The 17005-nt window shown below is 34.7% G+C and overlaps 2 protein-coding genes across 3 annotated transcripts; one reads left to right on the top strand and one right to left on the bottom strand.

The window, feature by feature from the left end:
* Positions 1–748: 748 nt before the first annotated feature.
* LOC110687855 (proline transporter 2-like) lies at positions 749–8233 on the top strand. 2 transcript variants are annotated; one of them, XM_021864497.1, is made up of 8 exons: positions 749–1475; positions 4189–4413; positions 4523–4617; positions 4932–5118; positions 5733–5857; positions 5974–6189; positions 6958–7188; positions 7275–8233. In XM_021864497.1, the coding sequence occupies exons 1-8, from the start codon at positions 1358–1360 to the stop codon at positions 7422–7424; spliced, it is 1347 nt and encodes a 448-aa protein (XP_021720189.1). In that variant the 5' UTR covers positions 749–1357; the 3' UTR covers positions 7425–8233. The 2 variants fall into 2 exon arrangements, with proteins under 2 accessions (XP_021720189.1, XP_021720190.1); XM_021864498.1 differs by lacking the exon at positions 749–1475 and adding an exon at positions 2915–3677.
* Positions 5065–10968, bottom strand: LOC110687854 (putative pentatricopeptide repeat-containing protein At5g37570). Its single transcript, XM_021864496.1, has 3 exons — positions 8849–10968; positions 5241–5386; positions 5065–5153 (listed from the first exon to the last, which is right to left on the bottom strand). The coding sequence occupies exon 1, from the start codon at positions 10946–10948 to the stop codon at positions 9221–9223; it is 1728 nt and encodes a 575-aa protein (XP_021720188.1). The 5' UTR covers positions 10949–10968; the 3' UTR covers positions 5065–5153; positions 5241–5386; positions 8849–9220.
* Between the last annotated feature and the right edge of the window lie 6037 nt (positions 10969–17005).

Genomic DNA, 17005 nt, shown 5'->3' with positions numbered 1-17005 from the left:
TAAAAGGAAACGCAAAAGATGACAAATGTAACCCTCTTTAGTAACGGAAGGTAGTAGCAGATTTTGCCAAATAGGGCCTATACTATGAGATTGAGAGTTAAGATAATATGGAGTAAAGACAATTCAAATGGTAAGCAAAAAAAAAGTTTTACCTTTTGTCATTATTCATTTATTTATTTAATATTTTTAAAGCTTGTAAATTTGAAAGAAAATATTTTAATATAATGTTTATATGTGATATTAAACTAGTTTGTGGTTCGGGCGATGCCCCGGGTTGCTAGTTTGTACTTCTTTAATTTGATAATTATATTCGACTGTTTGTATAGTTAGTGTGTGGTTCGGGCGTTATCTCGGGTGTTATTGTTATTTATTTTATTTTTCTTACCTTATATGTAATTATTTTCTAATCTTGTGAAAAATAAATAAAAAATATGACCTCTAATTTACTTAATATATTAAAGGAATATATAATGTTAATTATGTGAAATTTAAGACATTAATCAAAATTGGTTGAGATGGTAAATGTATGACCTTTGGAGAGTGACGTGGCATTGTGCAAATATTTGAAAAGTGTCACGTAGCACCGTTCTATTACTATAAACGTCTTTTAATATATAGTATAGATTATTATAAAAGACTATATTACAATCCAAATACTTGGATCTAGCAATAATAGAGATCACAAGTTTACAAAATATGAAATTACCGACATGAAATAGGCAGCAAAATATCGTCCCTGAAATAAATGACAATTCTTCATACCCATTCATAAATCATATTGCCCTACTTACTCTATCAACTTGTCTATATTTATGATTGATGGAGCTTGGAAGTGGTGTGGATCCCATCTACTTTCCTCTTCAATGAGTGGTGTTGCGCAAATTTTGCATTTGGTATTGTTATGCTACTTAACAAATTTAAAGGAGTGATAGAAAACAATACATCGTAAAACTATGTCATATCCTTTTTACTCCTTATTTGATGATAGGAGTTAAATCTGATTGCTGGTTAAATTAATTCCTAACATAGAGAGTAACATACAGGGAGTCACGTCCCTTGCCGACCACTCCGAATGCCGTTCCTAGCCTACGTGAACAGACCACAACCTGCCAACATGCATATATTACCAACCATGATAGAGATCCTCACCAAAAAGTTGGGAAAAAGAGAGACAAATGAAAGAGGAAGTAGTGGCCAATTACACATGGAAAATAATGAAGCAGCAGCCAGCAGGCAAAAGTTGTAATATATGGTCATTGATTGATGCATATTGATGGTCCTTACTCATCAGATGTTTTCCTTATAAAGAAGTAACAATTGGCAAATGTAACAATATCACTCTCAAAAATTTAAATATATGGAGATAACAGAAAGCAAAATTAGACAGCAAGAAGCACTTAACATTGAATCTGGATCAATTAGAGATGATCAAAACCAAGAAGAGTGTCCTACTTCTGCTCACACTATTGGAAACGGTGAGTTTTTGTTCATCATCTAAGCTTTTGAACATTGTTATTTTTCTTTTATGTTATCATCTAAGCTTTTGAATTATTGCTCTGACAGTTCTGTTTATTAACACTATATGTCACAAACTTATAAGTGCTAGTATAAGTCCTATTCCATCTCCACGCCTAATTCCGTCCGCCCTATTTAAATATTATTAATAATATGTGTGACAATTAATTATGAACAAGGGAGTATAATATTAGAAAGAAACACTTTTAATAGTGGGAAGGAGTGAAGATGATGTCTCTTGAGTTTGGGCCTGTGGTGTCAATCACCCCGCCAAGCACTAACTCAACAACGAACATATCTTTCCTGAGAAACATAAGTACTCTGTACTTACTTAGTTTCCTTAAAATTTCAGCAGTTTAAAACTGAGGTGAATGAGAAGACCTTAAAACAAGTACTCTTGAAATTTTAAAGACACTAACCAAAAGTTTGCAAAAATTAAATAACATCCCATAGCTAAACAGGAAAACCTTTATCAGCAAACATTTTGGTAACATACGAAGTTTTTCTCTATTTTATTTCATCCGAGCATGACTCGAGCACTACCTAGTTATATATAAACCTCGGGTGACCTCTCTGGCTCTCACTAGCCAAAGACACTGAATCACATATACAGGGGTAATGAGCTTATGGGCTGAGCTGAGACACCTAAATCCTATCCCATTTTGTTCCCCTCTCCCTTATCCTTGAGTCTCAAGTGATGAGATGAGTGACCACCGAGCCATTTTGTCTTCTTGAATATAACGGCTTCTTGTCTTATATGCAAGATTTCGACTGCAATATTAGAAATTTCAGCAAACCCTCATTTTCTAGCACCTCATTATTGACTTGAGAGAAAAAAATAAGTATAATTTATAAGATATTTGTTTCATAATAGTATAAAAAAAAAAATGCAATTAAAGAAGAATCTTATAAATGAGCATATAACATCCCTCAAAAAGTATTGGAAAAGAGAGCATATAATCCTTTTGGATCTAGTTAAAAGCTACTCCGTAATAAAATAACCAAGCAATCATTAATTCATTCATTTACCAAGCTAAACTTATCATCTTCCAACCTTGTGGTTGGAAGTTCAATCTGCACCGAGGGCACTCAAGAGTGAGTATCTCCTTACCCTCCACTTCCCTACCCTCCCCTTCCTCACTCCCAAAAGTCCCAATGTATCTACCTTTCATCTTACCTGCCAAAAAAAAAATCATTAATTCATTTCAATAAATAAAAACATCACTTTTCAAAAATTATTGAAAATGACTTTGTTTGCTTGAATGAAATGAAATGAAAATGATGTAAATCTTCGACAAAAGTATTTTAGTTTTGTTCTCTCCATATAAAAAAAATGTTTAGTACAAATCAGATTTTAACAAACAAAAACTATTATAAATAGCAAATATTAGTTTGAAGAACTTTCAGTAATTAAATTTTATTTTAAAAATAAACTAACGACTAAATAAAAAATAGTCATAACAGACAAAAACCCTTTTAATCATTTATACCAGTAATTGAGTTTAATCACAATTGTAATCATTATTAACCCGTAAAAACAATTTATGCAGTAAAATTAGTTCGGTTCAATAAAATCAGGTAAAGAAAACAGACCTCAATCATAAATCATACAAGGCCTAAAGCCACGGCTGTATATTCTGGCTTTATGTATGTTTTTTTAAAGGTTGAAGGACCCACTTTTAGCAATAGGTCCAATGAATAAGACTCCAAATCTAAGCTTGGGACGGAGTATCTATCAATATTAATTCTTGACCATAGATGCACCATATATGCATGCTAGCATAGCATGATTGATCTCCAACCAAAAAACTGGGAATATTGAACAAAAAAAGAAAGACAAAAAAAAAAAAAAAAAAAAAAAAGACAAAATTAACAAGGAAAATAGATCACAAATTTTAAAATAATGCACCACTGTCCAGTGTCCACCAAAACAAGTACAGTATATAACGTTTATGTGGTCCTTTAAACTTCATACCATACGCTCTCCTTGTAAAAAACCAGCAAGTGGCAACAACCACTAAGCTTAGAAAAAGAAAGGAAAACTATGGAGACAGAAGGCAAAACTAGTCATCCATCAGCTTTTAACTTAGAATCAGGCTCTATAAAGAATGGTGATCAAATTCTAGAAGAAGTTCCGACTTCGGCTCATGCTATTGGGAATGGTTAGTTTTAGTCACGCCCCTTAGTCTGATAGAATCAAATAGCTTGTTTAGTCTAGTATACTGCTTGTATCGTGTGATCCAGTGCACTGCTATATTTATTCTGTGTTCCATTCATGACATGTTACCATGACTTCCTTGACTTCGATAGTAAGTTGCATTATATCTGCATCGTAGTTGGTAAAGTCTTAGGGGTGACAACTATGACATGTGATCAGATATTGTCGCATAACTCACATTAATATAGAATCTTAGTACAGTGACTACGTCCTTAGTTTGTTTTTGAGGGAGGAATGAAGATTACTTCTCATATTAAGCCTAAGGTGCCAGTAACCTCTACCATAGTGCAATATCTCTTAGCACTAGATCAGTAAAGTGTACAAAAAAGGAGGGGAAAATGTGTTATCCTACACTTATTTACAATTTATAAATGTATCTTCTTAGATTCTTCTATCTATAAGCTTGATGAAACAGAATGTTTTGATGTGATAAATTTGTTATGGTTTATATACAGATTCATGGCAGCAGGTTAGTTTGATGCTCGTAACGAGCTTCAACTGTGGATGGATACTAAGCTTTTCAAACCTTATGTTGGTGCCCCTGGGTTGGGTATGGGGTATCGTCAGCTTACTTCTTATTGGGTTCTTCAGTTGCTACTCAAGCTGTCTATTAGCAGGCTTTCACTTCATCCAAGGTCAGAGATTCATCAGATACAGAGACGTCATGGGGTATCTATTTGGTTAGTATGCTAAAAAAAACTACAGTATAAAGTTTCAACTGTATTGTTCAGATGTATTTTAAAATTGGATACGAAGTAGACACCTAACACCAAACATAAAACTGTGCAGGGAAGAAATTGTACTATGTAACATATATGCTCCAATTTTCAACCTTTATTTTGGCAAATATGGGTTTCATCCTTCTGGGAGGCAGAGCACTGAAGGTATACTGTTCATTTAACCTCTTTAAAACTAATAAAATTAAAAATAAAAAAATAAAAAATGATTATGCAGTCTTAGTAATCAGTAGGCAAAATCCGCCATAGATGATTATGAACACTTTTAATCTAGTGAGTTAATCAAGAAGAGATGGCTATGTTTGGCCGTGTGAATATTAAATAGTTAAGGGTGATTTTAAATAATTTTCTCTTAGACGCAGTAAGATTATAATCAGCAGCTCCACCCAAAAGAAACAACATATAAGCAAATATAGAGAAAGATCTTAATACCAGTTAAACTTGTCATGGTCTTCTTGCAGGAGATAAATCTGGTGTTCAGTGAGACAGCCTTGAGGCTCCAGTATTACATCATTATCACAGGAGTAGTATACTGCATATTTGCTTTTGTCGTCCCAAACATGTCTGCCATGAGAGTGTGGGTAGGAGCTTCTACATTTCTCACCTTCGGTTTTATTGGAGTCCTCCTTGCGGTATCAGCAAAAGACGGTAAGCTCAATGTTGTTAATGTTAATAACCTCAACCTGCAATAACATGTACAGATGCCAAAGAATTATGTAGTATACTAAATTTGATAGTGCTTCAAAGGTTTGTGGCTTATTTCCCCTCACCAGAATTCAGCAGCTAGATTTGTCCCTAATCGGTTTTATTAGGTCTTTAGCCTTTAGCCTAACAGGCTAACACAATTTTCCCATTCCTCTGCAACAACACTAATTCATTCCCCCAACTTGAGGTAAAACACGGAGCAACAATCACCCTAGTTCAAAAAGCAAAAACAAAAATATCATTAATTTGTTTTTAAACTCCCTCTTAAGGCTGAATAATGTGCTTCAGATTTCATAACTCAAAACGGATAGATCTTTCAAAATTTATGTCATTTAGTTGCTGAACTGAATGTTGCATCCTTACAATGCCCACTCAATGCATAAATAATGCAAGTAATGTGATTGTGTGTATTATATGTATATATATATATATATAAATACATGTGTGTGAGTGAATGTAAGGAAATTTATATACATAACAATTGTTTCTTTGATTTAACAGTTCTACTCCATCAAATGCATATTTCAGCCCAACTTATTCATCCATTCACTTTGCAGGAAATTCTAACAGACACAGAAACTATGAAGTTAGGGGTAGCACAGTGGGTAAGGTGTTTAATGCCTTAGGTGCAGTATCGGCCATGATTGTGAGCAACAATTCAGGCATGGTACCAGAAATACAGGTGAAAATTTCTACTTAATATGAGCTTTGAGACAATAGAAAGTATATAGTCATGCAGAAACAGAGAGCAATATTCAAACAAGCTTCAATGACCAAATCTAATTTTGAATTGTGCAGTCAACTCTCCAGAAGCCAGTTGTCAGGAACATGAGAATTGCCTTGTGTACACAATATACTGTTGGACTCATGGTATATTATGGTGTTAGTATCTATGGATATTGGCTTTATGGTTCAGATGTTCCAGATTATCTCCCTATGGCACTAAGCGGGCCAAAATGGGCGAAGATCCTGATCAACTTAGCTGTCTTTCTACAAAATGTCATCTCTCAACATGTATGTGTTATTTTGCTTCTTCTTACTTAAACCACTCCTCATCTCCCCCTTTTCATACTTCTGCTTCACATAAATTCCAGATTAAAAGCATATTATATTAGACAAATCATATAAGTTACTTAAGTCTCTACAGAGTACAGACTGAACATACTGCATCTACATTAATTCAAATTACTAAATTAGTAACTAAAAATTATTTCACCATCATAAGTCAGTTTAAAATCATGGTAGTGGCACTAAAAGTAAGTAATTCTGACATGGAAGAAGAAGAGAGAGAGTAATAGAATAAAGGAGTGATTAGAGAAAGGACTGATAAACGAGGAATTACAGAATCAACAAGGGAAAATCGTTGAAAGAGTCTCCAATGAGCAACAAACATTTTTAATATATTACTTTGTATTAAAGTAGTAGATTAATGATCCAGGTGCTATTTATTGTGTAGTTGTAGGCACATGAACTATATTTTTTAGGTTTGGAGGGAGAAAATGAGAAGGGTTAGGTCTCACTACTACTACTTTACTAGGATATTTCTAGATAATCTTATATTGAACTTCCTAAAAATGCTTTGATTGTAACCAAACAAGACTACTATAATACAAAGACATGATCATGATATCTTCATACAACAAATTATGAAAAAATGTTTGGTCAATGTCTCCAATTGAGCTCATAATCAAAGAAGGAATTTGCATGGGAAGTATCTTAAGCTAATTAGTTGTGACTCACAATAGTATATTGCTAACCTACGAATATTTCATACAATGTCAGATGTTCTTCCAACCAGTTCATGAGGCGCTAGATACCAAGTTTCTGAAAGTTGACGAGAGTACATACTCAAGAAGAAATATAACAAGGCGATTTTTGCTACGGGTACTTGTATTTACAGGCAATACTTTGGTGACAGCGGCCATACCTTTTATGGGAGATTTCATGAACCTCTTGGGATCATTTACACTTGTTACATTGACTTTTATCTTTCCAAGCATGATCTACATCAAGGTAACTTCTACTAAGGCTAAGCAGTTTCAATAAAAGTAACAACACAAAAATCAGTTATAAATTTTGACTCTTATTTTATGCCATAGGTTAAGGGGAAGACAGCTAGGACTGAGATGAAGGCATGGCATTGGACTCTCATCATTGTATTTTCCATACTAGCAGTGGCAACTACAATCTCAGCAGTCAGATTAATCATCAATAATGTTAGAAACTATGAATTATTTGCAAATCAATAATATATTGAAGTACATACAGGCAGCAATAGGCTCTAGTCAAGGTCATAGTGTTCCTAACAGTAGCTTCTACAGCATTGCTCCAAAATAAAAGTGCAAGAATGCCCCTGGCTGCATTGCTGGGGAATTGTTGTGCAAAAAGTGACACAACCAGCACTCCTTAAAATTAGAATATTATATAACTATGGATTTGCAAAGCAAACCAGATGAAGGTTTTATCAACAAAAGATATAAAAGAAAAGGGCCAAAAAAAATTGCAACTGCTACTGGCAAGGACATGCTGGGGGAGTTTAGACATCATCTTTACAGAGGTAACTCACGAGGAAAAAGAAATTTTCTGGGAAAAAGTTACCTTTCTTAAAGTGTTGGACTCAAAAGATGGCAGGACTGTCAGACGGAAACAGAGAAACTGTCCAAGGAGAATGTCAAATAAGAAATGTTTTAGAACAAGCGAGGGAGTAAGAAAACTTGAAAAACAGTGGAGACCAATTTAGCCATGCATACAACAGAAAGGAATGAATGGGCATGCAAATGGAGTTAGGGTGGGAGCAGTAGCTCCCAACCCAGTTTCTTTCCCCTGAGATAGAGGTTCAACTACTACCAAGAGCATGTGGAGATTACAGCTTCCCTCCATTCACTCTCCTTTTTACCTAAAACATAACCAAGTAGATAGAGATTATATGAATTGCATGTGCAATTTTTCCCAGATTAAGGTCTTAGAAGATAAAATCAATTCCTGTAATTATAGACCATCAAGTGTATCCAACCTTTCCACATTGGTAAAGCAATAAGGCCTTAATTGGTTCACCTTATTTTTACTGATCTGATCTGGTTTGGTCTGATCTGATCTGATCTGGTCTGGTCTGGTCTGATTGTCTGATTTGACCAAACTTTGACCTTAAGTGTACGATAATCTATAAGGAAAAAATATATCAAGTGGGATCTTGTTAGATTCGTAATAATGTGTAGTTTATTAATATGTAATTTTCACAATTTTTTTCATTACGAAATTAAGAATATTTAGCGATAAAAAACCGCACATAAAACGATGTTTTGATCTGAACTTATTTTTTCTGATCTGATCTGAACTTATTTTTTCTGAAATAAGTAAAAATAAGTTGAACTAAACAAGGCCTAACTCAACTATCTAGCATGATACATTTGGAGTTTTGGACATATATTAGAAAGTCCGATCCAATGGCGGCATAATAAATGTGTATGTAGCAGAGTAAAGGTAAACTACAGCAAAATAATGGAAGAAAAAAGAAAAAACACAGCAGAAGCTTTCAGGTGCTTTAACAAACAGCATTAAAGTCGGGCAATGCAAAATTGTCTGACTTGCTTCAATGCGGACTTAGACCAAAATTATATGCCAAATACAGCAACAGAAATTGTAGAAAAATGTAGCAAATTAAAGAAAGGTATACCTCAGCTCAAGCACATCTGGCAGTCTCACCTGCACTCTATATTCTGTACATAATCCAAGAGTAGTTTCATGAGACATTGACTCTAAATATGTTTGTTCTGTTAAAAATGTACAAGCCAGCAATCATATTACCTCGATCAAACTAGGGGAGCAGTAATTCTGACGTGCCATTAGGAAACTGGTAAGATATCTTAATTTGATAAAGAGATCAATGAAAGATTATAGCTCTACATATTATAAAATCAAAAGGACGGCTGATATTCCTGCACTTGGACTCCAGAAATCAGAACAATGTACCTTAATACCACCTCAAAATCAGAATCCATCATTACATAGTCTGTTTTCCTATGTCATGATCATCTACCCAGTTCACTCACACTGGGCCACTATAAACTTTCCCGTATTTGTTAGATTCAACCCAACTATGACCAGGTAATTTAGCTGTGATCTTTTTCTTCATAGCTTTTCGAACTCTTTCAGCCTCATCCCATTGCTCTCTTTCAGCATAGATACCAGAGAGAAGCACATAGTTACCAGTATTATTAGGTTCTAATATAAATAGTTCCTGAGCAACAAGTTCTGCTATTTCAACATTGCTATAAGTTCGACAGGCAGCAAGAAGAGCACCAAAAGCTGCAGGGTGAGGATCCATTGGCGTACTCTTGAGCATCTTATACGCTTGCTCAAGTCTCCCAGCACGCCCAAGCATATCAACTACGCAAGCATAATGATCTGCATCCGGCTCAATCTTGTAATCGTTTATCATGCTCTCCCAATATGCTAAACCATCATCAACAAGTCCCGTATGGCTACACGCATTCAATACTCCAACAAAAGTTATATAATCAGGTTCAACCTTCGCCATCAACATTTTTTGAAACACCTCAAGCGCTCTGATGCCATGCCCATGTGAAGCAAGGCCTGTTATAAGTGCACTATACGGGTATACATCCGGCTGAGGAATCTCCTCAAACAACCGACATGCTTCTTCAATGTTCCCACATTTAGCGTGCATATCAACCAATGAAGTAAGGACTTTTACATTTCGCTCAATGCCTTCTTGATTCACTAATGTCATGATCCAATTGGCCAAATCAGGACGTCCTAACTGCGCCAATACAGATATTACAGCAGTCATTGCAAAAGCATCCGGCTTAACATGTACTCCTTGCATTCTACGAAAATACCTCAATGCTTCATTTGGTTGTCCATTTTGAGCATACCCGGAAATCATAGCAGTCCAACAAACTAAAGTCTTCTCCGGCATAGCCTCAAAAAGGACTTTAGCCATATCCATCATTTTATTTTTAGTATAACCAACTAGCATTGTCGTCCAAGTTACAACATTCTTCTCAGACATCTTATCAAATGTAGCTCGAGCCGAATCCAAATCACCATTATTCACATACCCTACAACCATAGCATTCCAAGAAATCAAATTTCTAACAGGCATTTCATCAAAAATCATCTGGGCATCCCCCATATCATCCCCAACTCTAGCATAAGCACCCAGAACAGCATTATAAGACACTACATCTCTCTGAGGCATTTCGTCGAACACTTTGCGTGCACAACCCAACTTACCACATTTCCCATACATATCAATCAAAGCATTAAAAACCTCAACAATTGAACAAAAACCAGATTTCACAACACGCCCATGAACCTCACATCCATGATTAAGGTCACAAAGAGCAGCACACGAGTTAAGTAAAAAAGGGTAAGTATAATTATCAGGTTTTACATTACAACGAATCATTTGAAGGTATAATTGCAAGGATTCATAGCAGAGAAATGGGGTTTTAGAGAAAACTCTGATTGAGTGATTGAAGAGAAATGCAGTGGCGTAGTGAGAAAGAGAAGAGAAGAGGAGATGGGTGTGACGAGGAGAGAGAGAGGTGTACAGAGTAACAATGGAGGAAGTAATTGAGTGTTGTTCATGGAGATTGTGGCGTAGAATTTGAGCGTGAATTTGTTTGAGGTGAATGATCGAATTGCAGTTTCTTAATAGAGATTGAATTGATTGATCTACTACTTTCATGTTTAAAATGAGAGTGCAAAAGACTGAGTGAGTGAGTAACAAGATGGTTTCGTGTTTCATCGCAGCGGTTATTGAGCCATATTAACATGCGTCGTTAAAAAACATTTTTTTATTGAGAAAATTCGTGTTTTTTTTTATCGTAAACAAAAAACATGCGTCGTTTATATGGGATGCAGAAGTCATTTCATTGAATAAAGTAAGGGTTTCTTTGTAATTTTCCCTGGGCAGACTAACAACCGTCAATGGGTAATTTAAAACTGCGTTTTGAAAACATTTTGGTTGTTACTCCGTTCCGTAAATATCACAATCTTTACAACTTCGATCGATGGGCAGGGTACTTGTCAGAGCTAGGGTTTCAAAAGATATGTATAGTCACCTAAATGTCGCCGTTTTTATCCAGTGGATCGATGTGAACTTATTCCCTCTATTATTGAGTACAATGGAATTGCCATATTAACAACGAATTCGATAATTACATTTTCATAGCTTATTGAATTACTGTATGTAGATGAAAGGAAGTAGTTTTAATGAATAATTAAATTGTATTGTGGTAAGATTCGTAAATTTTGAATCCAATCAAGTTAAATTGCATGCATCAAAATTTCAATTTATATTCATTAAGAATTGAAAGGAATTGGTTGAATTGCTTAAAGGCATATGCAATTCAATACTCCGTAGCTCTTCTCTCTCCTCTCTTTTTGGGGTTTTAATTTTCTTGTTCGTTTAGGCCAGAAATAGTTTCGGAAATTTGACTATTTCCGACCCTTTTTCTTTGATTTAATTCGCTTATTTGTTATTTCATTTGTTTTGCTTTGTTTTGTTCTCTTCATTTGTGAGAGTTTGTCCCAATTTTTTTGGGTTTTTCCCAATATTCTGAGATTTTGATTCTCATCTATAGACGAGAATTTTATTTTTAGGGTTTTAATAATAATTGAGAAGGTGATTTGGATTCATATGGGTTTAGGGTTCGTCATCAACTCTACGATCAAAACATCAGTGCAGATTGCGAAGGTCTCTACTTGGAAAGATGCAAAGATACCGAAAATCACTGTTCGCGTCAAGTTTGAAGCGGTGGAGTGTGAGTTATGCCCGATATGCAAAATAGTTATGATTTTGATTGTAAAAGTTATGTTATTTTCTCTAGATATGTGGTTTCCAAATCTTTATTATTATTGTCGATGCCGTATGACTATTTATTAATGATAATATTTTTCTTCCTGTCAAAAAAAAAAAAAAAAAGGTAAAGGCATATGCAGAAAATCCGTTTTTAAGCTTACACTAGTTGAGCACTTTCAGATCTTGGCACCAAGAAACCTCAAATGCAGTAAATTTGTGCGTTCACACATGAAAAACCTCTCTATGTTGCTCCTTTCTCGATCACTACACTTTGGTGTTTTCCTGACAGAGGAAAGGATCGAGATCGTGTTTTCAAGAAACCTTAATAACGAGGTTGAATATATTTTTTGAGTGGCGAATTCCAAACGAACGGAGGTCACTACATTCGTTAAATGTTAGCAAACACCCAGTTAAGTGCCACATCAACAACAACAAAGAATAACATTAAAATATTTAAAACCACCGCTCATATTTGCAAAACTGCCACTATATTAACATGGTTGGTTAATATGCTATATTAACTGGGGCCGGCTCGCGGTTATTTGAAACATAAGTTGTTTATCTAGTAGTATTTCAGTAAATAAATCAACAAAAAATTATATTTTGGTAATTTTGTAACTATAGCAATATTTGTAGGCTCACATGTAAAAAAGTTGTTAATTTATTTGCGAAATGTCATTAGATAAACTTATATATTCCCTTATTTGAAGTAATTGCGAGAAATTGTTAGGTTTTTTGTAAAATGGAAAGATCCTTCCTAATGAACTAATTAGTCATTATCTGATTATCTCACTATCTTATCTGAAATTATCTTATCTGATTTGAATGTATATAATGTTATTAAACCATTAATTGAGGAGAACATGGCCTAAATTGCCGTATACTTTTATAGAAATACGTTATATATTTTTGTGTAATATTTATTACACTAGTTAGCAACTTAGAAACTCACTCATATTAATTCTTCCTGTCTAAAAATTAATGTCTAAATTGCAGGTATTGCAATCTAGTGAAACAATTTAGTATATACTATATTCAAATTATACCAGAAAGATTCAAATTTGCATAGAATATTTTGACGTACTTATACCGTCCTCTAGTCAGTTTGAGGGTTTTAGTGTTTTACCACCTTTTATTTTACTGTATAAAAGTTTTATGTTTAGCACCAGATATTGGATTCCCAGACAAATTTTCGTCTAAGTAGGGCCCATTGACGAAATTGTTAGCTAAAATCCAAATTGACTAAAATTAAAGCTATTTAGCTTAGTTAGGCAATTGAAGCTCTCTCGAATAAGTAAATGAGCCAAAATAATAGCATCAATTGTACAATACTACAATAGAAATTGTTAGAGCTGTTAATTTTTTATCCGAACCGTTAAATTCGACTGTTTCGAATCGATTTATAAAAGAATCAAACTGTTAAAAACCTTTTTTTGAAAATAGAAAACCGACCTAATCCAATTTTTTCCAACCCAAAACTGAACTGAACCGAAGTTGTGCAAACCCTTAATGACCCGACCCGTTATTAAGTCAAACCATTACCAGCCAAAAACCGAAAGCAACCCGAACTGATTATGTCCGAACCCGATAGTAACCCAACCCATTTTAAACCGAAAACTGTTTAAACCCGACAAAAATCCGATTAACCTGAACCGTTCCAACCCGTAACCCACTGTGACCGAACCGTTTATAACCTGTAACCCGTTAGGACCGAACCGTTTACAACCCATAACTTGTTGAGACCGAACCGTTTACAAATCCTAATCCATTATGACCGAGCCATTTACAACTCGTAACCTAATATGTTTATATCTGATCCGTTTCAACCTACTACCGATAAACACAACTTATTTAAGAATTAACTCGATTATAACCTAACCCGTTCCTACCCACTATCTGATCAACCAGACTCGATAATGATCTGACTCGATTTTAACCTGATATGATTTGAACTAAAACACACTTCATATTGGATAATACTGTTTCCAAACAGACCCAATTCAATCCAAATCAATTACGACCATAACCAATGACCCGATTTCACCTGATCTGTTTTGAACCGAAACCCGTTTTCAAACCGACCCAGTTTAGCTCAAACTAATTATGACCTGAACCGATTACAACCCGATCCGATTAGGACCCGAACTATTTTGAACCAAAACTCGCTTTAAACAGGCTAAACTCATTTTCTAACAGACCTAGTTTAACCCAAACTGATTGTGACACGAACCGATTACAACTTGATCATTAGGACCCAACCCGAATAGAAACTGCAATTAAAAAAACCAAAACTGAACTGACCCGATAATTTTCAAAACCAACCCAAACCAACTCGCTAATCATTTCAACCCATTATAAACCAATCTGTTATAACCTGAAACCGATAAACAACCCGAAACTGAACCGTTTACCCGATTTGACACCCCTAAAATTGTCCGATATAAAGTGGTGGCTTGGTGGGTATGGTAACCAAAATAGTTTTATGAAAAAGTAGTGGTTATTAAGGAGCATTGATGGAGGCACTCTTAGTCCATCTTCAATGATATTTTGTACTACCCCCGTTAAATGTTATGTGCAACTTTTGTCAAAAACGGATGATTAAGGTTATGTGCAACTTTCCATTTCCTTTCCTATTTTAATAAACAAAAAAGCTTAAAAAGATTGATATACCCTTACTTAAAAAATCAGGTTTGAATAATTAAGTGGGGTGGTCTCATTTTCTCTCTTTCTTTTTTTAAGTGGGGTGGTCCTATTTTCTCTCTCCCTCCTAATAAAATAAGATTTCCCCACCCTTATTTGAGTAGGGTGGTCCCCATTTTCTCTCTCCCCTTTCTTTAATCTTTGCCCTTCAAATTTTGTCTTGATAACCGCAACCCCCTTCAAAATTGCACATAACATTTAACGAAGGTAGTATTTCAATAGTCAAAGTTGAGTCTCATTATTGGAGATGGTATTATAAGAATTACAACAAATATCCAATATTGCCGCATGTAATGTCATTGCCTAATATTTTAGATTATGAAACCAGTTACTCATTAACCAAACAATCAATTTCAAACTCGAGGAATCTTACATGCTCTTACTTTAGTTTGAGTCTTATAAATGTAAGATAAAATTAAAGTTTATTTATATTTTATTTTTTATTAATTACTAAGAGAAGCTTATTCATTTACTACAAGATAAGTGTACTAAAAGATATGATAATTCGATGATTGATATGGTGGACACAATTCTATAATTGACATTAAACCTAATAATCAGATAGAAATATAGTCACACCAAAATGACCAAGTCAAATAGTCAATAGCAAGTAACAAGTAACAAGTAGCAATCAGTAGCAAGTAGCAAGTAGGCAGAAGAAACTATAGGAAAAAACTAGAGCCGCTAGTAGATTGGACCTAAACGCCTATCAAGAAAAAATCAACCAAAAACCCTAATTAGGAGGGCGCCCCCATTGATCTTCTTGATCAATTTAACATGTAAATCAAAATGGCTCATTTGTAAATAATATGAACAGAAACCGTCCACATATCCACATATCTGATTGATGGCAATTACTCAGCAGCTAAGTAGGAGTGCCCTCGTGTAACGGGAGTGCCCTCATGTAACGACTGTTAGAGTGTTGAGCGTCACCGTCAAGTTTTAATGTCATTGATTTTTCTTATTTATATCCACATATTATGTTCATCTGACCAAGTGAGGTAGCTAGTAGCTGAACACACACACACAAAAACAGAGAGAGAAGTGAGGTTTTTCATTTTCGGATTTTCTAGGGCAGACTTCTGCAATTTGCTCGTTGCCAGAAATTGCACCGTTGGATCATCCTCAAATTTTGACAGCTTGTTCCTGACATCTAGAGCTTCATTTTGGACGGTCGGATTGTCAGTTTGAGCTCTGGTTTGGTCGCAGTCGTCTCTAGACAGTTTTGCTGTTTTGGGTGATTTTTCTCCACTTTGTTTCTTCAATTGTATCATTATTATACAATTGGCTTAAATAAAACATAGCAAAATCAATTATAACTTGTTCATGACTAATAGATAATATATATCAAAATCTGAATTTGAGTTCACAATTTGGGTACTATTAATACATGAATTTTAAAAACAAAATAATTAAATACTTAAAAGGGAAGTAGGTGCATTGATGAGAAGATGCATTGATGAGGTGCATTGATGAGCAGGTTTGATGAGGAAATCACGGCAAAAAAAAAAACGTAACGGCAATTTGTTCAAGCAACACGTAGGCAGTGAGATGTGGCAAACCTGCCTAGTCATCATTAATGGTATTACACAAATGTCCCAGGTTTAATGATGAAAAAGACTATATTGCCCTGTTGATTGACAAAATAAATTGATCAACTTGTATTTTGCGCCCTAATCAGTGACTTTAAGATTCCAATTCTTTTTTTATTTTTTGGTAAAATTGTTCTCATCAACACGAGCCGGCCCCCATTGATCTTCTTGATCAATATAGCAAACAAATCTACATGGCATAAATGTAAATATTGTGAACAGGAAATGTCCACATAGCCACTTACGTGAATGTGGGCAGTTACTCAGCTGCTGACTCATATAACTTCCGTTATCAATGAGGCTTCACCGTCAAGTTGCAATAGTCAATGAGTTGTCTTGTGTTAGAGCCACATATGATGTTCTTCTTTTATGAGTAAATTCAAAAATCCATACTTCTCATCCATGTTTTATGATGTTCATCTTTTATGGGAAGTGAATTCGCAACGACGGATGAGTGATTGATTTTGGTATATGATCAATTGGATTGTTAGGTAAGTCAAATACAAACTATTAAATTCAATATTTTTAGCATCATTGCACTGTGTTTTTTGTTTTTGATCGCATATATGGAGTATAATTTTATTTGTTTATTACGGATTATTGAAATGTATGGATTGTTGAAGTAGATGTTGGTGTGAAGTATTCGAATGAGTATATAATCAAGTGTGACAATACTCGTTCGATTAGCTGGACATTGGTAGCATTTGTT

Source organism: Chenopodium quinoa, unplaced genomic scaffold, assembly GCF_001683475.1.
Source record: "Chenopodium quinoa cultivar QQ74 unplaced genomic scaffold, ASM168347v1, whole genome shotgun sequence".
Classification (NCBI taxonomy): domain Eukaryota; kingdom Viridiplantae; phylum Streptophyta; class Magnoliopsida; order Caryophyllales; family Amaranthaceae; genus Chenopodium; species Chenopodium quinoa.
Note: the sequence above shows the minus strand (reverse complement) of the source record. Positions and strands in the feature narration are given on the sequence as shown.

Coding starts and splice junctions, on each gene's coding strand:
- LOC110687855 (XM_021864497.1), top strand. CDS start 1,358: ATGGAGATAACAGAAAGCAAAATTAGACAGCAAGAAGCACTTAACATT. Junction 1,476..4,188: donor TGCTCACACTATTGGAAACG/GTGAGTTTTTGT, acceptor GTTTATATACAG/ATTCATGGCAGCAGGTTAGT. Junction 5,119..5,732: donor TGCGGTATCAGCAAAAGACG/GTAAGCTCAATG, acceptor TTCACTTTGCAG/GAAATTCTAACAGACACAGA.
- LOC110687854 (XM_021864496.1), bottom strand. CDS start 10,948: ATGAAACACGAAACCATCTTGTTACTCACTCACTCAGTCTTTTGCACT.